This window comes from Schistocerca serialis, chromosome 9, assembly GCF_023864345.2.
Source record: "Schistocerca serialis cubense isolate TAMUIC-IGC-003099 chromosome 9, iqSchSeri2.2, whole genome shotgun sequence".
NCBI classification, from domain to species: domain Eukaryota; kingdom Metazoa; phylum Arthropoda; class Insecta; order Orthoptera; family Acrididae; genus Schistocerca; species Schistocerca serialis.
This window is the reverse complement of record NC_064646.1, coordinates 439,733,238-439,759,325: the sequence shown is the minus strand read 5'-3', so window position 1 is coordinate 439,759,325 and position 26,088 is coordinate 439,733,238. Positions and strand designations below refer to the sequence as shown.

Here is a 26,088-nt window from a genome sequence, read left to right as displayed (position 1 = left end):
CTACCCCTCCCACAGTGGTATTCTGCCATCCATCAGGCCTACACAATATACTCTTCCATCCCTACACAACCTCTGCACCCAACCCCTTACCTCATGGCTCATACCCCTGTAGTAGACCTAGAGTCAAGACCTGTCCCATACATCCTCCCACCACCACATACTCCAATCTTGTCACAAACATCATCTATCCCATCAAGGCCAGGGCAACTTGTGAAACCATTCGTGTGATCTACAAGCTGCGCTGCAACCACTGTGCTACATTCTGTGTGGGCATGACAACCAACAAGCTGTCTGTCTGCATGAATGACCACCAACAAACTGTGCCCAAGAAACAAGTGGACCACCCTGTTGCTGAGCACGCTGCCAAACATGACATCCTTCATTTCAATGTCTGCTTTACAGCCTGTGCCATATGGATCCTTCCCGACACCACCAGCTTTTCTGAATTGCACAGGTGGGAACCTTCCCTGCAATTATATCCTACAGGGTTATTACAAATGATTGAAGCGATTTCACAGCTCTACAATTACTTTATTATTTGAAATATTTTCACAATGCTTTGCACACACATACAAAAACTCAAAGTTTTTTAGGCATTCAAAAATGTTCGATATGTGCCCCTTTAGTGATTCAGCAGAGATCAAGCCGATAATAAAGTTCCTCCCACACTCGGCGCAGCATGTACCCATCAATGAGTTCGAAAGCATCGTTGATGCGAGCTCACAGTTCTGGCACGTTTCTTGGTAGAGGAGGTTTAAACACTGAATCTTTCACATAACCCCACAGAAAGAAATCGCATGGGGTTAAGTAGGGAGAGCATGGAGGCCATGACATGAATTGCTGATCATGATCTCCACCATGACCGCTCCATCGGTTTTCCAATCTCCTGTTTAAGAAATGCCGAACATCATGATGGAAGTGCGGTGGAGCACCATCCTGTTGAAAGATGAAGTCGGCGCTGTCGGTCTCCAGTTGTGGCATGAGCCAATTTTCCAGCATGTCCAGATACACGTGTCCTGTAACGTTTTTTTCACAGAAGAAAAAGGGGCCGTAAACTTTAAACTGTGAGATTTCACAAAACACGTTAACTTTTGGTGAATTGCGATTTTGCTGTACGAATGCGTGAGGATTCTCTACCGCCCAGATTTGCACATTGTGTCTGTTCACTTCACCATTAAGAAAAAATGTTGCTTCATCACTGAAAACAAGTTTTGCACTGAACGCATCCTCTTCCATGAGCTGTTGCAACCGTGCCGAAAATTCAAAGCGTTTGACTTTGTCATCGAGTGTCAGGGCTTGTAGCAATTGTAAACGGCTGTGGTATGTTTAGCTCCCTGCTTGCTTTATTCGTCGACTTCCGCGGGCTACGCGTGAAACTTGCCCGCACGCGTTCAACCGTTGCTTCACTCACTGCAGGCCGACCCTTTGATTTCCCCTTACAGAGGCATCCAGAAGCTTTGAACTGTGCATACCATCGCCGAATGGAGTTAGCAGTTGGTGGATCTTTGTTGAACTTCGTCCTGAAGTGTCGTTGCACTGTTATGACCGACTGATGTGAGTGCATTTCAAGCACGACATACGCTGTCGCCATTTTGTCTCACTGCGCTCTCGAGCGCTCTGGCGGCAGAAACCTGAAGTGTGGCTTCAGCCGAACAAAACTTTATGATTTTTTTCTACGTATCTGTAGTGTGTCGTGACCATATGTCAATGAATGGAGCTACAGTGAATTTATGAAATCGCTTCAATCATTTGTAATAGCCCTGTACATTCCTGTAACCCTCCTGGCCCAAACGTTTGTTAGTCATTGTTCTCTTCCATCCAACCCTTCTCTGCTCCCATTCCAGTACTACACAGCCCTCATTCCACCATCGCACCCAGTGTTTTTACTTCTCTCCTTTTCTGCTAGTTCCCTCCTCACATCCATGCTGCCCTCCATCTAACATGCCGACTGCATGTAGCTGCCCTACCCTCTCTCCACCTCGTTCTTCTGTGCTCCCCAGCAGCACCTCACTGTCTGCCACCTCTACCCTACTATCCCTCCTCTTCCTGTCCCAGCCTCCTGATCCCCACTCATTTGCCAGTCCCATCATGCATCAGTGCTGCTGCTTGCAGTGTGGCCTCAGTTGCCTGAGACTGCAGTCGTGTGTGAGAGTTGTGTTTGCGTGAGCGTGTATGTGTGTGTCTCTTCATCTATTTTTGATGAAGACCTTACTGGCCGAACACTTTATTTGTGACAGTCTTTTTGTTATGCCTATCTGCAACTCAGTATCTTTGCTATATGATGAGTAGCAGCTTTCCTTTTCATAATATTGTTACAATAATATGAAAAGGATGGATTGCTGCCTACCACATAAAGGAGGCAATGAAGAGACAGCTAAAATATTAAGCTTAGAAACAAAATTCTGCTTCTGAAATAGAAACATAAATGTGCGCACACGCACAAGCACAACTCGCTCATATTTTACCACAATCTCCAGGCACCGGAACCCAACTGGCAGTTGGAGGAACGACTTTGTCTGAATTGCTCTCGACATGTGTGTGCAGGGTATAGAGATAGATCTAGGAGCTTGTGTGTTACCAGGCTTCACCATTGTGCCGGTCTGCAACTCAACACCACCTCCATGAGGTGATCAGCAATCTATCCCTTTCATATTAATGATGTTGTTGATAGATACTTAACTCTTAACATTTCTTTATTCAGTTCTTGTGACATTCATAGTCATTTATTAAACTTTACGTATCACGGCATTAAATGTACTTTTTTGGGGTAACTCCAGAATTAATACCAAAACAGAAATTTCAAGAATCTTACAGTGTGTTAAATACCCTGTTTGTGTATTGAAAATAAAATATTATGTAGCTAAAGACCAGTAATACTTCTCACGTATGTAATTCCTCCCTGTTGGACAAGATAGCAAGTTGTTACCATATAACAAGGTAGCTGTAATCTCTCCCAAAACAATGCCTTTCAAGTGTGAATAATGTATAAATTCTAGACTAGTACAGGGATGTTAACAAATGAATATATATCTGTAGCAATCTAGTTTGTTGTGTCTGTTGCCAGCATTTCGTTTGCACTGAGTGCCATGATTGCATGGCTATTTTGAGTTGGTATTGTCTAAAAATATCATACCATTCTGTAACTCCAGTTCTAGTAGGTTTCAACATAGTTTTATAGAACTACAAGATTTTCTTTCTTATTGCAGAGGTCACCCAGTACACCAACACCATCAAGACCTCATACTCCTCAAACACCACAGTATGCTGCTGGTATGGCAATGGTGGTTCCAACATATGTAGTGACAACAAGCCAACCTGCTTTCACAAATCCTAACCAAGGAAACCGCTTCCGTAAAAGTAAGTTAATTTATTTGTGCTGTTCATAAATTACTTTTTTGTTTTGTTGGTGATTGTGGAATTCTACAAAAGTATAGTAATAAATAAAATATTATTTGCAGCTGGTATTATGTTTTGGAATGTCCTTGTACCTAATATTGACTTGAAAGGCTTAGCATTGATTTAATGTGGCATTATAGTATTGGCCAGTAATAAATAATAATAATAATAATAATAAACCCCGTGGAGGCCCGGGAAAAGAATCGGCCTCCGGTATGTTCTGCCAGTCGTAAAAGGCGACGAAAAGAACAAACCACTAATAGGGCTAACCCCCCTTTTAGTGTGATTAGTTGGTTCAGGACAGAACTAAAGAAGCCTCGGACAAGCGCCGTCATGGTCGGGGACGACGCTTGAACCCTATGCCCGCCCACAATGGTAACGACACTGCTAGCCAACTGGAAAATGATTTAAATCCAAATAGAGGTGTTTTGCAGGATATGCTTCCTGCAACCACCCTAGAAGGAAAACAAAGACAGAGGATGAGATGGTCAGATGAAGTTAATCGACACCTCATGTTCTGTTATTACCAAGCAACAAACCTAGGAACCAACACAACTGGATACAGATCACAAGTATACACAACATTTATTACCAGATACCCAGAATTAAAATTTTTAACAGAACAACGATTAGCTGATCAGATCCGTGTAATAATAAAAAATAACAGGATACCTCAGTCAGAATTAGAAAACATCAAACAACAAGTACAACAAATACTGGAACAAAATAATGTGCAATCAGAAGAAGAAGAAAATACAGTAATGGACTCAAACATCCCAGAGCAAACAAACAAAGAACAACATGCACCAATTAAACAATCAGAGGAAAACGAAATCTTAAGACAGCCACCAGAACAAGCACAAATAGAACACGAAGTGACACAGATGTTAGATATACAAGAAAAATTTCAGCTAACATATATAGAATACAAAGACACAAATACAGACATTAGACCATTCTTGCGTAGACCACCAAATAACCCACAAGTCGAAACAACAATAAAAACTATCAACACAATCATACACAACAAAATAAATGAAAATACAACTATGGAAGAGTTACAACTACTGGTTTATATAGGAGCACTCACTACACTAAATATACACACTAGGCAGAGGTCAGAACCAACCAACACACAGAAGAAACCCACAAAACCAGCATGGCAACACAGGCTACAGATCAAAATAGAAAAACTGAGAAAAGACATCGGACAGCTAACACAATTTATAAGAAATGAAATCTCGGAAAAAAACGAAAAAAGTTAGGTAAAATCTCACAACAAGAAGCGACAGACCAATTAGACAAAAAGAAGCAGAAATTACAAGCATTAGCCAAACGACTCAGAAGATACAAAAAAAGTGAAAATAGAAGGAAACAAAACCAAACATTCAACACAAACCAAAAGAAATTTTACCAGACAATAGATAACACACACATTAAAATAAACAATCCACCAAACATAACAGACATGGAACACTTCTGGAGCAACATATGGTCAAACCCGGTACAACATAACAGGCATACACGGTGGATACAAGCAGAAACAGACACATACAAGATGATACCACAAATGCCTGAAGTGATAATTTTGCAACATGAAGTCACCCAAGCAATTAATTCTACTCACAATTGGAAAGCCCCTGGAAATGATAAAATGGCAAATTTCTGGTTAAAGAAGTTCACCTCAACACATTCACATCTAACTAAATTATTTAACAGTTACATTGCAGACCCATACACATTCCCTGATACACTTACACACGGAATAACATATCTGAAACCTAAAGATCAAGCAGACACAGCAAACCCAGCTAAATATCGCCCCATAACATGCCTACCAACAATATACAAAATATTAACTTCAGTCATTAAACAGAAATTAATGACACATACAACACAGAACAAAATTATAAATGAAGAACAAAAAGGCTGTTGCAAAGGAGCACGAGGATGTAAAGAGCAACTGATAATAGATGCAGAGGTGACATATCAAGCTAAAACTAAACAAAGGTCGCTACACTACGCATACATTGATTACCAAATAGCTTTTGATAGTGTACCCCACTCATGGTTACTACAAATATTGGAAATATACAAAGTAGATCCTAAATTGATACAGTTCCTAAACATAGTAATGAAAAATTGGAAAACCACACTTAATATCCAAACAAATTCAAATAATATCACATCACAGCCAATACAGATTAAGCATGGAATATACCAAGGAGACTCATTAAGTCCTTTCTGGTTCTGCCTTGCTCTGAACCCACTATCCAACATGCTAAATAATACAAATTATGGATACAATATTACTGGAACATACCCACACAAAATCACACATTTGCTATACATGGATGATCTAAAAACTACTGGCAGCAACAAATCAACAACTCAACCAATTACTAAAGATAACAGAAGGATTCAGCAATGATATAAGTATGGCTTTTGGAACAGACAAATGTAAGAAAAATAGCATAGTCAAGGGAAAACATACTAAACAAGAAGATTACATATTGGATAACCACAGCGACTGCATAGAAGCGATGGAAAAAACGGATGCCTATAAATATCTAGGATACAGGCAAAAAATAGGAATAGATAATACAAATATCAAAGAAGAACTAAAAGAAAAATATAGACAAAGACTAACAAAAATACTGAAAACAGAATTGACAGCAAGAAACAAGACAAAAGCTATAAATACCTATGCCATACCAATATTGACCTACTCATTTGGAGTAGTGAAATGGAGTAACACAGACCTAGAAGCACTCAATACACTTACACGATCACAATGCCACAAATATAGAATACATCACATACATTCAGCAACAGAAAGATTCACATTAAGCAAAAAGGAAGGAGGAAGGGGATTTATCGACATAAAAAACCTACATTATGGACAGGTAGACAATTTAAGAAAATTCTTTCTAGAACGAGCAGAAACTAGCAAAATACACAAGGCAATCACTCATATAAATACATCGGCTACACCACTGCAATTTCATAACCACTTCTACAACCCTTTAGATCACATAACACCAACAGACATGAAGAAAGTAAATTGGAAAAAGAAAACACTACATGGCAAGCACCCGTATCATCTAACACAGCCACACATCGATCAAGACGCATCCAACACATGGCTAAGAAAAGGCAATATATACAGTGAGACAGAAGGATTCATGATTGCAATACAGGATCAAACAATAAACACCAGGTATTACAGCAAGCATATTATTAAAGATCCCAATACCACAACGGATAAATGCAGACTTTGTAAACAACAAATAGAAACAGTAGATCACATCACAAGCGGATGTACAATACTAGCAAATACAGAATACCCCAGAAGACATGACAATGTTGCAAAAATAATACATCAACAGCTTGCCTTACAACATAAACTTTTAAAACAACACGTTCCTACATACAAGTATACACCACAAAATGTACTGGAGAATGATGAATACAAATTATACTGGAACAGAACCATTATAACAGATAAAACAACGCCACATAACAAACCTGACAGCATACTCACCAATAAAAAGAAGAAATTAACACAACTAATCGAAATATCTATACCCAATACAACAAATATACAAAAGAAAACAGGAGAAAAAATTGAAAAATACATCCAACTGGCTGAGGAAGTCAAAGACATGTGGCATCAGGATAAAGTTGACATCGTACCAATTATACTATCAACTACAGGAGTCATACCACACAATATCCACCAGTACATCAATGCAATACAGCTACATCCAAACATATATATACAGCTACAGAAATCCGTAATTATTGATACATGTTCAATTACCCGAAAGTTCCTAAATGCAATATAACACATACCGTACAGTTAAAAGGAAGTGACGCTTGATCAAGGTCCGTGTCACTCCATTTTTAACCGGACTTAACGTCTGAGAAAGTGAAGGAAATAATAATAATAAAGACAACAACAACAATCCTGTGGATGAAGCAAGTCAAGATAGATCTGGAGAAGTCGAACTTCTGAGTCACAAAAATTAGAAATACATTTAGGAAAAGTGTTAAAGATTTCCAAGGATTTCAGACTTAAAGCAGAAGAGCTTAAGCAGTGCAACTAAGGAAGTAATCTGCAAGTAGGCTACTGAATGCTTAAGGAGTACTAGAGAAAAGAAACACTTCAGATGAAAATAAGATTAAATGTGTAGCATAATCCTCAGTTATCAGTTCACTAGTGAAACTGTAATAGTGTAACATGTGGAAAAACTGTATTGATCTTAAAATGACAGTCAGGTAGGAAGAAACAAGAGTAAGTAGTGTTATTTAGTCTTCTTATGCATTCAGTGTTGTTTAGTATGTTAGATCTTTTTTTATATTTTGATGTAATTATTTATTTTCTCGTTATATTGAAGAATAGTGAACATTACTGGATACACAGTGGAGTTGGCTCTTTTCTTCATTCATATTTATTAAAAAAAATTCATCCCCCTCTCTCCCTCCCCCTCTCTCCCTCCCCCTCTCTCCCTCCCCCTCTCTCCCTCCCCCTCTCTCCCTCCCCCTCTCTCCCTCCCCCTCTCTCCCTCCCCCTCTCTCCCTCCCCCTCTCTCCCTCCCCCTCTCTCCCTCCCCCTCTCTCCCTCCCCCTCTCTCCCTCCCCCTCTCTCCCTCCCCCTCTCTCCCTCCCCCTCTCTCCCTCCCCCTCTCTCCCTCCCCCTCTCTCCCTCCCCCTCTCTCCCTCCCCCTCTCTCCCTCCCCCTCTCTCCCTCCCCCTCTCTCCCTCCCCCTCTCTCCCTCCCCCTCTCTCCCTCCCCCTCTCTCCCTCCCCCTCTCTCCCTCCCCCTCTCTCCCTCCCCCTCTCTCCCTCCCCCTCTCTCCCTCCCCCTCTCTCCCTCCCCCTCTCTCCCTCCCCCTCTCTCCCTCCACCTCTCTCCCTCCACCTCTCTCCCTCCCCCTCTCTCCCTCCCCCTCTCTCCCTCCACCTCTCTCCCTCCACCTCTCTCCCTCCCCCTCTCTCCCTCCCCCTCTCTCCCTCCCCCTCTCTCCCTCCCCCTCTCTCCCTCCCCCTCTCTCCCTCCCCCTCTCTCCCTCCCCCTCTCTCCCTCCCCCTCTCTCCCTCCCCCTCTCTCCCTCCCCCTCTCTCCCTCCCCCTCTCTCCCTCCCCCTCTCTCCCTCCCCCTCTCTCCCTCCCCCTCTCACCCTCCCCCTCTCTCCCTCCCCCTCTCTCCCTCCCCCTCTCTCCCTCCCCCTCTCTAACTCCCCCTCTCTAACTCCCCCTCTCTAACTCCCCCTCTCTAACTCCCCCTCTCTAACTCCCCCTCTCTAACTCCCCCTCTCTAACTCCCCCTCTCTAACTCCCCCTCTCTAACTCCCCCTCTCTAACTCCCCCTCTCTAACTCCCCCTCTCTAACTCCCCCTCTCTAACTCCCCCTCTCTAACTCCCCCTCTCTAACTCCCCCTCTCTAACTCCCCCTCTCTCCCTCCCCCTCCCCCTCTCTCCCTCTCTCCCTCTCCCTCCCCCCCTCTCTCCCTCTCCCTCCCCCTCTCTCTCCCCCTCCCCCTCTCTCTCCCTCCCCCTCCCCCCTCTCTCTCCCTCCCCCTCCCCCTCTCTCTCCCTCCCCCTCCCCCTCTCTCCCTCCCCCTCCCCCTCCCCCTCTCTCCCTCCCCCTCCCCTCTCTGTCCCCCTCTCACTCTCTCCCTCCCCCTCCCCCCTCTCTCCCTCCCCCCCTCTCTCTCTCCCTCCCCCTCCCCCTCTCTCTCCCTCCCCCTCCCACTCTCTCCCTCCCCCTCTCACTCTCTCCCTCCCCCTCTCACTCTCTCCCTCCCCCTCTCACTCTCTCCCTCCCCCTCTCACTCTCTCCCTCCCCCTCTCACTCTCTCCCTCCCCCTCCCCCCTCTCTCCCTCCCCCTCCCCCTCTCTCTCCCTCCCCCTCCCCCTCTCTCCCTCCCCCTCCCCTCTCTGTCCCCCTCTCACTCTCTCCCTCCCCCTCCCCCCCTCTCTCCCTCCCCCTCCCCCTCTCTCTCCCTCCCCCTCCCCCTCTCTCTCCCTCCCCCTCCCCCTCTCTCTCCCTCCCCCTCCCCCTCTCTCTCCCTCCCCCTCCCCCTCTCTCTCCCTCCCCCTCTCACTCTCTCCCTCCCCCTCTCACTCTCTCCCTCCCCCTCTCACTCTCTCCCTCCCCCTCTCACTCTCTCCCTCCCCCTCTCACTCTCTCCCTCCCCCTCTCACTCTCTCCCTCCCCCTCTCACTCTCTCCCTCCCCCTCTCACTCTCTCCCTCCCCCTCTCACTCTCTCCCTCCCCCTCCCCCTCTCTCTCCCTCCCCCTCCCCCTCTCTCTCCCTCCCCCTCCCCCTCTCTCTCCCTCCCCCTCCGCCTCCCCCTCTCACTCTCTCCCTCCCCCTCCCACCCTCTCTCCCTCCCCCTCCCCCTCTCACTCTCTCCCTCCCCCTCCCCCTCTCTCCCCCTCCCCCTCCCCCTCTCTCCCCCTCCCCCTCCCCCTCTCACTCTCTCCCTCCCCCCTCTCACTCTCTCCCTCCCCCCTCTCCCCTCTCTCCCTAACCCCCTCTCCCCCTCCCCCTCTCTCCCTCCCCCTCCCCCCTCTCTCCCTCCCCCTTCTCCCTCCCCCTCCCCCTCCCCCTTGAATAGTAGTAACATGAATAAAAAATGTGAAATCTGTTTCTTTATCAGCTGCAAGTTCCTTACGTATATCCTCAATTTAAACATCACTTGGGTGAAACAGTTAAGTTTCTGCATCAAAGGAAACTTCAGTCAAGAGATACAGAATTGCTGGTCAGAACTTACCTTCAGGAGGCAAAATGTTTAGTTCTACTTATAAACATATTTACAAACAATTTAGGAAAAGACAGAGTAATACTTACTGTAAAGATTACTTGTTAAGTTGCAGACAGGCACATTTAAGACACTTATACATAAGCTTTTGGCCACAGCCATTGTCAGAAAGACACACACACAAATTATTTATTCACACAAGCAAGTACACACAACGCATACATGACTGCCAACTCCAACTGCTCGGGCCTGCCGTGCCGGAGTTGGCGGTATGTGTGCTGCGTGAAGGGAGGACCAGAAATTCTGACCCGAGATGAAGAAGTCGGTGGTATGTGTGTGTGAGGTGTGCTTGTTTATGTGAATGAATGGCATGTGTGTGTCTTTTTCTGACAAAGACTGGGACTGTAAGCTTATGTGTAAGTGTCTTATTAATTGCACCTGTCTACAACTTAATGTGTAATCATTATTCTTCATGGTAAGCAGCAATCTGTCTTTTTGTACATTGTTGATATTCCTACCTGGAGTTTCCAGTGATATATATAAAGTGTTTAATAATTTTTCAGCAGTACCCCATCAGTGCATACAAAAAGGTTAGACTGGATTAATAAAAAAAAGAGAAAAGTTGAGATAGTGATTTTAGCCCTCCCTACTCCATTTGAGCAAAACACACAGAATATTCATAAAACAAAGTGAAACTGCCAGAAAAGTTCTGTGGGATGTTTTAACTCACACCTCACATTGACTCGAGTGTCAGTTATGCCATCACAGTATTGATCCTTGGAGTGAATTTCTGCACTTTTGTTGTTTTCTGGTAGGTTTAAATTGATAATGCCAAGTCTTGTCACTTGGGATGATTTCCACCAGAAAAGACTTTCTGCATTTGGCATTTGTTGAGTCATGGCAGGTGTGTACGAGTCATTGCTTTCGTTTGGGAATCAAGCTGTATGGGATAGATTCTGCACATACTTGATTTAGAGATGTTACTCCATTATGATTTGTGCAACAACGTCAACACATTATGGCCATGCATCCATTATTTAACACTGCCTGCTTGAATGGACATCAGGTTCACAGTTATTAGTTCAAGCTGCACCTGTAATTACCATGCTGATGTAAGCCAAGAATAAAATCTGTCTAAGAACTTCCTGGACAGATGCCTTAGTTGGAGGGTGTTTCTTTTCAGTAAATACAGGATGAAATTGAGGGACCAAACTTCAACCAATGAAACATAAATGTTCAAAGCAAGTGAGAAAGTGTCAGCTTGTGTGACAGCAGGAATGAATTGTATCTAGAAATAATTGTTTTGAGGCCTAAGAGATGGCACACTCAAAGTAAAATTGACATTAGGAAAAGTAGATGAGTGAGTTGAATTCTCACGGGATTGCAGTGATTAACCATTGTAGGAACTTTCAAGCAAATTCAAATAATAATTGTCTAACAATTGTGATATGGAACATCAGAGCTTCTAAGATTATACAAGAGTCCAAAAGTTACAAAAACTCTGAGTGGAACAGTCACAACATACTTATTCAAAAATGCTATTTTGAACCAATGTTTTAACAACTTCATAAATGGGGAAAATAAGAATGTCTTCACATTATTGCACTAGCCTTCATGTGTCATTGCAGTTTAGGTTACTGAATCAGACACATGCTATGTCATGTCAATACTGCTAGAGAGCAGTGTACCCAAGGAAAAGTTCTTAGCATCACTTTCGCCATTTCCATTAATAGCATTACATCCAAAGTAAGCAGTCCAGTTGAACTCTACTTATTAATTGTATATTTCTCAAGTTCCTGCTCTTCATCCAGTCTGAGCTTGTTCACAGCAACATAAGCTTAAGGCGATGAAACAGAGGATACAAAAATTGATTGTAAATTCTCATAAGGAACCCATTTTGTTGATTTGTAACTGTGCACATCTTTTTATCTTCTTGCCATTGACATGATAGTTACCGTTTTAAAAATTTCAGCAACTGTTTAATTTTTTGTCTAGGCTTACTGATCTCAAGAATTTGAAACATCCTAAAGTCCAGACTTGAACACAGCTTTACTTTATATAGCTCTCCAAAGTAGACATTTAAAGGTATTGTTGCCCACAATAAGGGTATTTGGTTAGCAAATAGTATCTATGAAACTAGCCCTGTATCCAACGTTTCGAGACTGATGAGTGACTGCATTTTGAGGACTGAGACATGTTACCGCCGCAGTCATTTATGTACAGTAAACCTGCTGATCCATCTTTTGCTTGGTAGTTCAGAAAAGGGCTGCATGCAACAAAACAATTCAGAATTCAGGAATGAGAATGCCTTGAGAAGTGGTAAATATTAAGCTCCAAATCGGGTGACTCAAGTAGCCACACTGGCTAATTAAAAAGCCCAATCAGCTTTTGAAAATGTCAAATGGTTATTCTTTCGTATAAGATCCTGAAGCTCAGTGTCCCCAATGTGAGTAATTTATGACTTGTAAATTTACACTATCCAACAGGCTCTTGAAAGGATAAGTCACTGTAGCAGGAAATATAACATTTGCTCACTCTGTACCGTCAAGTGAAAATGTATCCAACATAGTGAATGATTCAAAACATTCAAGACACTTTCCTGAACATTCAAATCCAAGGAAAGATGTATTTTTCTCGTTGGTACCGGATCGTGCATTCACACTGTAATGTTTGCAGGAACCAAAGGTATAGCACAGGTGATTCTATCTCCTTGTATGTTTTGTCTCACCGGCAAGAAGGAAAGTTGAGCCAGTTGGAAAAACAGCTGTTGAGAGTAATGAACAAGAACCTGTAAGTGGTAATGCCCAATATTCAAGCTTTTTCATGTCCTCCAAACCATTGAAATAGAAGAAAGTGGTGCATTGCTCCATGGCCAACAACTGCTTTTTTCCCGGACAAGAATACCCACCAGTTCGCAGTGGCACTAATTGTTCCTTTATTACTTCTTAGTGATGACACGGTTGCTATCTTCCATAAGTTGAGCATGCAGCATGTATATCGGCCAGTGATCAGACAGACTAAAATTCATAAGGAAAGAAATGTTTGACGATAATGTTTAAAGGGCTTGAGACATTGCTTAATGAACACACAAGGAATACTCTGACTTTAGTTTTGACTCATGAAGGACTCTTATTTAAACTACTCAGTTGTAAAGTTTTATTTGAGATTCTGTGTCTGATTCATATTTGTATTACAGTACATTCTCAGAATTGAAGTTTTCTTACTCTTTGCAGAATTTGTCCCATCTGGTTTCCTATGTTGGTAATATTAATTTGCACCCAACTTTCTTTACATAATTATAAAATTTCCCAACTTTAACACTTAATGGAGCAATGCTCATGGAAAAAACCATTGCAGTTGACATAAAATGACACTGGTATAGCATAGGCTTTCAGTCCTGTTTGTCCATCGAGTAATGAAAACTGTTGATGGCACCTTAGTTCCTTTGTGCACTCTCTTTCTCACTTTTGAATGATTAGTGCTTCCATTGAAGATCAAAGCAAGCTATAAAATCATCACAGTTTGACCGTACATTCCAAACCCGATGTGTTGCTAATGGGGACCATGTCGTCTCTTCCTGTGAGTGTCATGGGTCTTGATGAGTGGGCCATACAGGAGATCAGGCTAAAGGAAAAAGTACCTTACCCTGTTGCTTGCAAGTTGTTGGATAGTTGAAAGCCCTGTGTTTACCATCTGATCCTTTTAGTACCCTTCTTGCTGTGCCTCGCGTTAACAAAAGACATGGCCACGCAGACTTGTCATCCCCAGTAAAATCCCCCAGTATCACGGTAGCATCCCCATCTCCTGCTATTCTGACTGTACAACAAGCCACCAAATCTACGTCCCTGGCCACAAAATCCCATTCTTCACATCCGGCAGGCCAGAAAGGACAAAAGGAATACTCCTGCGAAGACTTCTTACATCTCTCCAGTAAATACACCTCTGAGTCTTCATCTACCAGTTGTAATGCATCTAAGAAATCAAAGAAAGGCAAACGGTCTTCTCTGACTCGGAGGTCCTCTGGTGTTGTCGAATTTTTAAAAGACAAGAGTTTTCAAGGTATGTGTGTTTTCTGCCTTGTTGGACATCTTTATCCAGAGAAACTGGGTGCCTCAGGGCTCCGTCCTGAGCATTGTCCTCTTTGCTATAACCATTAAGTCTCCAGGCACCTCCAGCTCCCTTTTCATCGATGATTTTGCAAGCTATTGCAGATATATATGTACCTGTCTCCTTGATTGGTGTCTTCAGTGATGTCTCATTCGTCTTTACTCTATGAACATCAACAATGGCTTTCGCTTTTCCACTGACAAAACCATTTGTATGAATTTCTGGCAGAGCGTTGGGTTTCTTCCACCATCTTTACATCTTGGGCCTGGTGCTCTTCTGTTTGCTGAAACTATAAAATTCCTGGGGCTCATGCATGGTAGAAAAGTTTCTTGGTCCTCCCATGTGTCTTACATGACTGCCTGCTATACCCGGTCCTTCAATGTCCTACATGTCCTAAGCAGTACTTCCCTGGGAGCCAAGCAGACCTCCCTTGTCCATTTGAATCTAGACTTTTGGTGTTTCATTTATGCATCTGGCTGGCTGTCCATTTTACACCGTCTAAATACAATTCACAATCATGGAATCCATTTGGCCACCGGCTCCTTCTACAGTAGCCCAGCTGAGAATCTATGTGCAGAATTTGCCGAACTACAGCTGTCATAAAGGTGTGATTTTCTCCCCAGAGGGTATGCATCCCGTTTGTCTGCCATGGCCGGCCACCCATCCTGTGCCACCTTCTTCGATGATCCCTTCATCTCAGTATGGTCTGTTTCCCTTTTCTCTTTTACCTACTGGAATTTGCTTTCAGCTATTGCTCTGGTAGCCTAGCTTTGTGCTGCTGGCACCCCCTCCCCTCCCTGCCCAAGGCGCTTGACACTCTTTGGGGGGAGGTCCGTACTTGGCTACCACAGGTTCCCAGCCTTAGCAGCATCCTTTCTCTTCCATTCTGCATATCTGTCCTCTTGGCATTCCTTTTCCCCTTATCTGGGGTGTTATTGGGAATGTTCCGCATTTTCTGTCGCTGACATAAGAACAGTCTCATCACTTGTTTTTCATTTCCTTTTCCTTTCTTTGTTTGCTTTTCCCTATCCTTCCTCCCTGTGCGCTCCTGAAGGCAGGCCCACACGTCTGACACATAACAGGTGACTGGGTAATGCATAATTCCCAGGCCCATGTCAACAGGTAGGATTTGCATGTACCCCCTGATACAGACCAGGCCCAGGGATGGTTGATTGTCTGAGCTGCTACCTTCCAAATTGCTGATTGGTCCCTCTATCAGGTGTTCGGGAGGCGTGACCTGAGGTGTGAACAATCACCGAAGGCAGTCACGCCCCCTTGTGAAGAGGGCCCCCAGTTGAAAGAAGCATGCCATTGGAGGCGCTGGCAATCGGGGGGATTTTCTCGCAATGAGTCAATCATCTTCACAATCACTGTCTACGAAACGTAAACAGAATGACGCTAATGATTCAAAGACCCTTCCAGCTGCACCACAGTTCCTTGTGGTATCGTGTACTGAAGCAGGTTAGTCCTTCGTAACGGTAAATCTGCTTATTATTCAGAAAGTTGTTGATACAGTTGCTGGCCCTGTGAAACCCTGCCCTCGTTTACATTATGGCACCATGCTTTTGGAGACTACTTCTGAGTCTCGAGCAACAACAGCTTGCCACTTTGCTTCTCCACAGCTATTCTGTTCATGTGCCCATTGAACTTTGAATTCTTCCCACATGCTCTCTTTTTCTCACCTTTGATAGAGTGGTGCTTCCGTCAAAGATCAAAGCAGGCTATGATGTTATCACAGTCAGACCATACATTCCGACCCCAATGCTCTGCTACAAGTGTCATTGTTTCAACCACAATCGAATGTCTTGTCGACACCCGGCCAAATGTGTAACCTGTGGTAGGGATGCACACGAGGGCGATTGTCTGCCTCCTCCTCCCCACTGTATCAACTGCAATGGCAGCCATACCGCCTCCTCTCAGGATTGTCTCGTGTATCTCGATGAGCGGGCTGTCCAAGTGATTCAGGTAAAGGAAAAAGTGCCTTACTCAGTAGCTCGCAAATGTTCTCCCATCTGACACCTATAGTTCTGTTCCTGTTACCGCTCGCTCCATGAAGGATATGGCAACACAGACATGCGACCTCAAATTCGGCTCTGAGGTTCGGAAATTGCCCAGTGTCAAGGTAGCTTTGCCTTCCTCCCCGTCCAGGTATGCAACAAGCCATCAAACTCTCGCCTCAAGGGGCAAAGTCATCAGCTACACAACCGAACAGAAGGGATACTTCCATCCCTCCAGCCAAACAACACCCAAGTCTTTATCTAACTGGAAAGGCATGTTGTAGTCCACCAAAGGCAGGCGGTCTTCCCCTTCGCCAACTCGAAGATCCATTTCGACGCTGTTAGCGTGTGGTACCTTAGTCGGGCCAGCCTCTGTCTCGCCGGTGCGCACCACCAACTGTTTTTCAGCGTTGGACTCCATGGACCGACTGCACAAGCAAGCCGATGCTTCTGTGGACCTCACGGAGCGGGATCCTGCTGCTTCTGTGCCCTGTAGTAGTGAATCGACACCGGCTGTCACTCGGCGGCTGCCGAGTTGACACCCCCTACACTCTTCCTCCTCATGGCTGTCCTTCAATGGAACATTCGCAGCCATTGGTCCCATATAGAGGATTTTCAGCTGTTTGCAGCATCCCCTTGTACTCGTGCGTTCAGCAAACAAAATTGCACTCTCACGATCGCTTTGAGCTTTCACATTACTTGCCGTTCATTTTGACCTTCCCCTGAGGTCGGCATTCCGTCTCGTGGGGGTGTCGTGCTGCTTGTATGGGATGACATTCATAGTCAACCCATCTCTCTGACTACCTGTCTTCAAGGTGTTGCAGTTTGCCTACTGACTTTTTCCCTCTGTACCATTTATGTACATCCATTGTTTCTTGTCACCAGTGCAGACTTCTTTCAGCTTATTGGGCAGCTACCTCCCTCATTTTTACTACTCGATGACGTTAATGCACATAATCCCGTTTGGGGTTCTCCCACGACCTGTCAGATGTGCCCTCATGGCTGACCTTCTTAATCAACTTAACCTCTTCTATCTTAACACTGGAGCACCCACTTTCCTTTCTGACTCCTCACACACCTATTCCCATTTGAACCTCTCCGTGTGCACTGTCCAGCTTGCCCGTGGTCTTGAGTAGTCTGTTCTTTCTGACACCTACTCGAGTGAGCAGTTCCTGTGTGCTCTCAGTTTGCTGACTGGCAGATTTATTCCTCCCTGGTGACCTTCAAAGAACAAGATTTCCCCAGTTGCAATGCCCAGGTGGACTATCTCACCAACGTTATCCTTACTGCTGCAGAACATTCGATTCCTCTTTACCATGTCTTGTCCCAGTCCCGTGGTAGACTGAGTCATGCCGCAATACAATTCGTGCACGGAGACAAGCTCTCCACATTTGTAACCGTCGTCCTACGATGGCAAACTGCATTCATTACAAACAGGTGCATGCAAAGTGTCATTGAGTTCTTCGGGATAGCTAATGAGCTAGCTGGATTTCATTCACTGTTCTTTTAACAGGTCCACCCCTTCCTCTGTCATGTGGGCCAACCTCCGATGGCTCTCTGGGACAAAGATCCATTCCTCCATTTCCAAACTCATAGTAGCAGACGATGTTATCGTGGACCCTATTGCTATCTCCAACACCTTGGGCCACCATTTTGTGTAAGTTTTGAGCACTTCCCACCATCACTCCATTGGAAACTAGCAGAGGAGGCTTGGGTGATACACTTCTCTTCCCCGAATTATGAGTGCTGCAATGCCGCCAGCACTATGAGGGAGCTAGATAATGCTCTCAGTTTATCCCGATCCTCTGCCCCAGGGCCGGACGCCATCCACATTCAGGTGTTGCAGCAACTTTCTCTTGCAGGCAAGCAGTTTTTGCTTAACACGTGCAACCACATCTGGGCAGAGGGCACATTTCCCGCATGTGCTGGCATGAAGCCACCGTCTTACCCATACCTAAGCACGGTAAGGGCAAAAACCTTCCTTCTAGCTACCGCCTCATGTCTCTTACCAGCTGCGTTTGCAAGGTGGTGGAATGTATGATTCATGCCCGGCTGATCGTGGCTCGAGTCTCGCAATGTACTGATGAATGCACAATGTGGATTTCGAGCATGAAATTCTGCAGTTGACAATTTTGTTACTTTGTCCACCCATGTCATGAATGGTTTTCTGCAGAAATCCCAGACTATGGCCGTGTTTTCGATTTGGAGAAGACCTACTACGTCTGCTGGAGAACTGGTATCCTCCGTGCTCTTTATGCGTGGGTCTTCTGTGGCCCTGTTTCCTTCAGTCATTTTTACAAGTTTGAATTTTCAAGGTGCGTGTGGGTTCTGTCTTGTTGGACATCTTTATCCAGGAAAATGGTGTGCCTCAGGGTTCTGTCCTGAGTGTCATCCTCTTCTCCATCGCCAGTAACCCTATCGTGGCCTGTCTCCCACCGGGCATCTCCGGCTTCCTTTTTGTTGATGATTTTGCCGTCTATTGCAGTTTTTTACGGACCTGTCTCTCTGAGTGGTGTCTTCAGCGCTGTCTTGATCGTCCTCACTCCTGGAGCATCGACAATGGCTTTTGGTTTTCCACTGACAAAACCATCTGTATGAATTTCTGGGGACGCAAGTGGTTTCTGCCACTATTTTTACATCTTGGGGCTGTTGGCCTTCCGTTTATTGAAACTACAAAATTCCTGGGACTCATGCTCTATAGGGAACACTCCTGGTCCTCCCATGTATCTTGCCTGGCAGCCCGCTGTTCGCGGTTCCTCAATGTCCTACATGTCCTCAATGATACTTCCTGGGGTGCTGATCAAACCACCCTCTTCTGTTTGTACCAGTCCATTGTCTTTTTGAAACTCAACTATGGGTGCTTTGTTTATGTGTCTGCATGCCAAGCCCTCTTACACCATCCCAACAGTATCCACCATCGTGGCATCCGCTTGGCCACAGGTGCCTTTTACACTAGCCCAGTTGAGTCTGTATGCTGAAGCCGCTGAACTACCCCTGTCCTATCGCCGTGACTATCTCCTCAGTGTATACAAAGATGCTATTGCGAAGTTCCAAGTGAAGATCATGAAACTGAAGACGATAGACTGAGGATGGAGTAGTGTCCTTAGAAAGCGAATGAAGACCTAGGTTAACATGGGCTGCTTCACGAAGCCAAGGTCACTTCTGCCGTTTGTGGCCACCCATCCTGTACCTTCTCCTTTGATGATTCCTTTGATCGTCATTATAGGGCTCATCCTTCTTTTGTGTTACCTTGTGGTGTGCGCTTTCGGCACTTGCTACGGCGGCTTAACTTCACACTACCTGCACCTTTCCCAGTGGGTGTGAACCCTTCACCACCGTGGGTTTGCGAAGCAGCCCATGTTAACCTTGGTCTTCATTTGCTTTCTAAGGACACTACTCCAGTCTTGGTCTATCGTCTTCAGTTTCACGACCTTTGCATGGAACTTCGCAATAGTACCTTTGTATACATTGATGGCTCTCGGACTGACCATGGGGTCGGGCGTGCCTTTGTCGTTGGCACCCATGTATTTCAATATCGGTTCTCGGCACACTCCTCAGTATATACTGCCGAGCTCTTTGCCTTGTATCAGGCCACGGAGTATATCTGGGGACACAGCATTTTCGATTGTATCCTCTGCTCAGACTCACTTAGTGCCCTTCAAAGTCTATGTGCACTGTACACTGCCCATCCCTTAGTGCAACGGGTCCAGGAAAACTGTCACTTGCTCACTCTTGATGGAGCCAGTGTGATGTTTCTGTGGGTTTCTGGTCATGTCAGTCTGCCAGGAAATGAGGCTGCCGCCAAAGCTGCAGTCCTCATACCTCAGCCCGTGAGTACCTATATTCCCTCCGATGATCTCTGTGTTGCCTTCTGTCAGGAGGTGGTGTCCTTTTGGCATCGCCAATGGTCCTCCCTTCATGGGAATAAGCTCTGGCTTATTAAGCCTCTCCCAACGGCTTGGACGACTTCCCCTCGACCCTCCCGCCGGGAGGAGGTTATTTTAACCTCCTCCCGCCAGGAGGAGGTTATTTTAACTCAGCTGTGTATTGGGCACTGCCTTTTTAGCCATCATCATTTGCTTTCTGGCACTACCCCACCACTTTGTATATATTGCACTGTCTGCCACTTCCAGATGGACTGTCCATTTTCTAACCTTTTACGTTCCTGTTTCCGATTACTGCCTGAATTATTGGCCATTTTAGCGAATGACATGCAGGCTGTCGACTGCATCTTAATTTTTATCTGCCAAAGTAATATGGTGAAGGCCATTTAATTTTTAGTTTTGGACCTCCCTTTCTGTATGGTGTCTTTTTTAGCCCTTATTCCACGTGCCTGTTTCAACTGTCTTCTGTTATGTCGATTGGGTCTGATGTATAGCTGTTTTTTAACTCCCCTCTGGCTTCGTGTTCTACAGTTTTGACTTGGGCGCGTATGACCCCAGTTGTTATTGTGCCCTAAAGCAAAACAAAACCAAAAACCCGGCAAAATGTATAACCTGTGGTAGGAATGTGCACGAGGGCAATTGTCTGACTCCTCCTCCCCTGTGGATCAACTGCAGTGGCGACCGTGCTGCATCCTCTTGCAATTGTACCATGTATCTTGATGAGCAGACTGTCCAGGAGACCCGGGTAAAAGAAAAAGTTCCTTACCCAGTCGCTCACAAGGTATTTGCTAGCCACAAACCCTGTGTTCTTCCGTCTGACACTTACAGTACTGTTTTTGCTGTCTCGCTCCATGAAGGGAACAGCCACGGAGATGTGCACCCTCAAATTCAGCTCTGAAGTTGTAAAATGGTCCCATTGTCACAATAGCATCACCGGCCCCTCGTGCAGCTGTGCCACCTTCACCTCAAGGGACTAGGTCCCCAGTTACACAACCAGCGGGCTGGAAAGGACAGGAGGATTATTCCCATGAAGACTTCCTATGTCCGTCCATCTAACCAGCACCTGAGTCTTCCTCTGCTAACCAGAAAGGCTCAAAGTAGTCCAACAAAGGTGAACCATCATCTCCTTCACCAACTTCAAGATCCTCTTCGAAGGTGTTGCCACTTGATACCTTTGCCCGGATGGCCCCCGTTTCATAGGTGTGCACTGCCAACCGTTTTTCTGTGTTGGACTCTGGAGACCGACAGCACAAGATGCTTCTGTGGACCTAATAGAACAGGATCCTCCTGCCTCTGTGCCCTGTAGCAGTGAGTCGATGCAGGCTGGCACTCAGCAGCCTCCTAGGTGACACCCATTCATTTTTTCCCTCCTCTCCTTTACGTGTCATGTCTCTCCTCCAATGGAACGTTGGCAGCCTTTGATCCAATAAAAGAGGATTTACGGCTGCTTTTAGAATTGCAGCGTCTGCTTTCAGAAAACAAAATTGCATCCTCATGACCACTTTGAGCTTTTGCATTTCTTCCCAGTCCATTTTGGCCTTTCACGTGAGGTCAGCATTCCATCTCACGCAGGAGTCGTGCTGCCGCCCATAAGGGATGACATTCATAGTCAGCTTATTTCCCTGACTACCTGTCTTCAAGCTGTTGCAGTTCGCCTTTTCCTTCCTCTCCTGCTGCTCGGTGACTTTAATGCGCATCATTCCCTTTGGGGTTCTACCAGAACTTGTCAGAGAGGTGCCCTCTTGGCAGACCCTAATCTACTTAACCTCTTCCGTCTTGACACAGCACCACCCACATACCTTTCCGACTCCTGTCTGTTCCTGTCTGTTCCTGTCTATTCCTATCCTTCTGCACTGCCCAGCTTGCCCATCATTTCGAGTGGCCCGTTCTTTCTGACGCCTACTCAGGCGCTCATTTCCCATGTGCCATCTGTTGGCTGACTCCTACCCCACCGGCATGCACACCCAAATGGCAGCTTACTAAGGCCGACTGTCGGCTTTACGCTTTTTGGTGACCTTCGACAAACACGATTTCCTGAGATATGATGACCAGGTGGACTATCTCACATACGTTATCCTTATGCTGCAGAACTTTCCATTACCCGCACTTCCTCTTTACCATGTCGTGTCTCAGTCTCTTGGTGGACTGAGGCATGCTGCAACACAGTTCGTGTGCGGAGTCATGCTCTCCGCATTTTTAACAGCCATCCAAGGATGGCAAACTGCATTCATTATAAACAGATACGTACACAGTGTCATATTATTATTTGAGATAGCAGAAAAGCTAGCTGGATTTCATTCACTAGTGCTTTTAACAGTTCCACTACCTCTTCTGTCATGTGGGTCAACCTCCAATGGCTCTCTGCGACCAAGATCCATTTCCCAATTTCCGGCCTGACACGATGTCATCGTGTGGATCCAATTGCTGTCTCCAACACTTTGGGCCACCATTTTGCAGAAATTACAACTTCTTTCCACTATCACCCTGCCTTGCTCCTTCGGAAACGAGCAGAGGAGACTCGGGCAATATACTTCTCAGAATTGTCTCTGCTACAATGCCCCTTAACTATGTGGGAGCTAGATCATGCTCTCACTTCATCCCGATCCTCTGCTCAGGGCCAGACACTATTCACATTCAGATGTTGCAGCACCTTGCTCTTGTGGGCAAATACTTTGTGCTTAATACATACAACCGCATCTGGGCAGAGGCCACTTTGTATGAAATCGTAGCTAAAATGGAAGGTATGTTGGAAATGATAAACAGGAGCTGTGGTACCACCTCTTCCAGGTACAATATTAACTAGTTTTGAACTGTTGCAGGTGTGCCACATCTTCCATAAAATGTATGAAGTGCATGGGATTTGTTGGTAAGCTATGTTGAAAAAATGCAGTAACGAACAATGGAATAACAATAATACAAAAAGGTGATAGAGGAGGTATAATGTAGGACACACAATGAAGCGACTGCTAAACTTTGGCTTTGGCAGCGCGCGCGCGCGCCCACACACACACACACACACACACACACACACACACACTCTCTCTCTCTCTCTCTCTCTCTCTCTCTCTCTCTCTGCCTGCTTTCACTTGGGTCCAAGCAGCCATAGGCAGTAGTGCACTTGTGTGCATGCTTGCGCGCATGCGTGTTCAGCTTCTGGAGGAAGGCTTTTTTACGAATGCTGAAGTACAGCAGTCGTTCCATTGCGTTTTTCTGCAACTGTACGTTGCCTCTTTGATGTGAATAGTAGTCTATCCTTTTCATATTGTTGTAAAAAAAATGAAATAACTTTGATTTACATGGAGATATTGTCCAGTTGTGTTTGGCATACAGCTTCTTCCCTCCTTTCGCCTCCAAGAACATGTATTGATTTCAGAGCTTCTGGTTAATGTAGGAGCTGGAAGTACACCTCAAATTGTTCCAAGTTAACAGACAGCAATGATATTTACAGTCGTGATTGATAAACTCTTTTTTGTTGTTTCTTTAGAAATATGTCCCAATTGTTGTGTGTTTGTTAGGTTGGGACATAGCAACACAGCTAAAACTTGACAGCACATTCCACTCTGTTATGTCCTACAGAATTATACATCATTTCCACCACGTACCTTCATATATCCAATGTCATGATGTTTATTGAACACAGTTCTGTGATTGGTTCCAGTATCTTACATAATCAGTTAAATTGCTCGTTACCTGTTGCTCAACTTTATATTTCAAATATTTTTCTAAATAAATGTGGCAGTGGACATATAAAGATATATATCTCTGCTGCTTATGTACACATCAAGACTTTTGAATATATTTATGATCTAGAAAACAAGATAGAAAAACTCACCAGAAGAAATTGAAACACACAGAGAATTGTGTGTTTTCCTAAAGTAAAAAATGTCATCATGGAATATCAAACTTAAGAACCAAAAGTTTCAAATTAAGGGCCAGTACAACTTATAAAATGGTTATTGATGTTTTATATTCCTTGAAGAGTGTGAAAGAGGATTTTTGCTGCATTGTAATCCTGAACCAGATAGTTTTAGCTTTATCTCGATAAAAAAAATTATGTTGAATAGTTAATGTTCTGTGTACAACTGTTAGGTGCTAAAAAGAAAATCAGATTTTTGAGTACAGAATTAAGTAAAATAAGTATTGTCCAAACAGTCCAGGTGATGCCGCACCGGAATGATATTGCATCCCAGATGTCGGTAGCAGCAGCTACAGGGCAGCCGCTGCTTGCCCCAGCACCTGCCCCGATGCATTCGCAGTTTACAGTGCCGTATGCTCCTCCAGGTCATATGACACCTCAGCCATACCATCAGCAGCAGGTATTTAAATGTTAATTACATCAAGTATAGTAGTGCATAATATTATAGTTGGTCCAATAAAATAGTCTTTAATTGCAACATTATTTAGAAGATTCATGTCCCATGCTGCAGTTTTTTCAGCCTCAAGTAGTGCTTAAAGTGAATCTCGTATCACACGTTGAATCATTTTGAAATAATAGCTTAAGTTACAGAATGTGGAGTACAGTGTAAAATGTATGTTTTATGCCTCCCAGACAATTCATTGTTTGTAAGAAGAGTACTGTTTGGCAGCTAAATTGAGACTGATTTTTGTTTAAATTACTCACACCCTTTCAGAACACTTCTGTCCTGGTCTTCCACTTTTATTGGCCCCTCTTTGTTCTTGCACGTATTGTATGTTTCTCATATTTCCCAGTAGCACATCCCTGTTTTTTCTGAGAATTTCAAACATCTTGCATCACCACATTCAATTGTCCATTGTGTTTTTAGTTCAAAGTTTTTCTAATCTTGCTTGCCTTATCAAGCACAGCCTTAGAACTGCATCTGTGGTTTTTACTGTTTCTAAACTCAAAGTGATAGTCACTTCACAGATCATCAGTTTTCTTTTCCATTTGTCTGCATATTACTGTAGACAGTAACTTCCATGAAATGCCCAACTGATTGTGCAGTAGTTCTCACATTTAACAATATTATGAGAAGGAAAATTGCTACTCACTGTATAGTGGAGATGCTGAGTTGCAGACAGGCACAACAAAAAGACAACAAAATTCTCATGTTTACCGTCTCTTGCTATCTTTTGGATTGTGTGGATATTCTTCCAAGAGTCTTATAAAATCTAGGTACTATCTTTAATAATTGATTGCCATCCCCCAAATGATATTAGACATTCTAAAGGTATGTTATCTTCTGTTCTGCTCTTTTTGATGGCAAGTATTCCATAACTCTGTCAGACTCCGGACACTCTGTCTTCCAGGTAGACATCTAATCCTCTGTCATGTCAGGAGGCTTTTCATCCCATGGTGGAAGCTATCCCCTCTTGTAACATCAGGGTTCATTTTGCTTTCCTAATGTTGACAACCTTGTTTTTAATAGCACTGAAAGTTATTCTGATTTTCCTCGGAACTGAATTTGTGCTTCCAACAACCATTACCTTTAAAACTTCTCTGTTTTTCCTGTAGGCATTTTGCGTTAGCTTCCTTGCAGTATTAATTTCATTTTGTGAGTGACTTACATTCCTGTATTCCTTTCTTTTCCTGAACATTTCTATCTCTTCGACTTGTCTAAATCAGTTGAAACCATTTCTCTTGTCACCCAAGGTTTCTTCATGGTTACTTTCCTTGTACTTTTCACTTCTGTGATTGCAATTTTTAGTGATGTCCGTCCCATTTAAACTGAACTGCCTACTTCGGTATGAATTATTGCAGTATCTAAAGCCTTGGAGAAATTAAATTTAATATCATTATTCTCTGTACTGTAGTAGTATCCCACCTCACTTCCCTTTGGTTCTTCCTGACATATCTTTAAACTGAGGCCTGATCTTCTTCACAAAATTGTGACCTGAGTATATGATGTAGGAATCGCTCTCTTGCAATTATGTAATCTATCTATTATCTTCCCATGTCTCCAGGCCTCTACCTA

At 44.4% G+C, this 26,088-nt stretch overlaps 1 protein-coding gene across 1 annotated transcript in view; it reads left to right on the top strand.

The window, feature by feature from the left end:
• LOC126418539 (ataxin-2) overlaps positions 1-26,088 on the top strand; it is a 130,409-nt gene that overhangs the window by 69,598 nt on the left and 34,723 nt on the right. The window contains exons 10-11 of the mRNA XM_050085352.1: positions 3,207-3,357; positions 24,308-24,471. Of these exons, the coding sequence (XP_049941309.1) occupies positions 3,207-3,357; positions 24,308-24,471 (315 nt within the window). The remainder of the gene's footprint in view (positions 1-3,206; positions 3,358-24,307; positions 24,472-26,088) is intronic.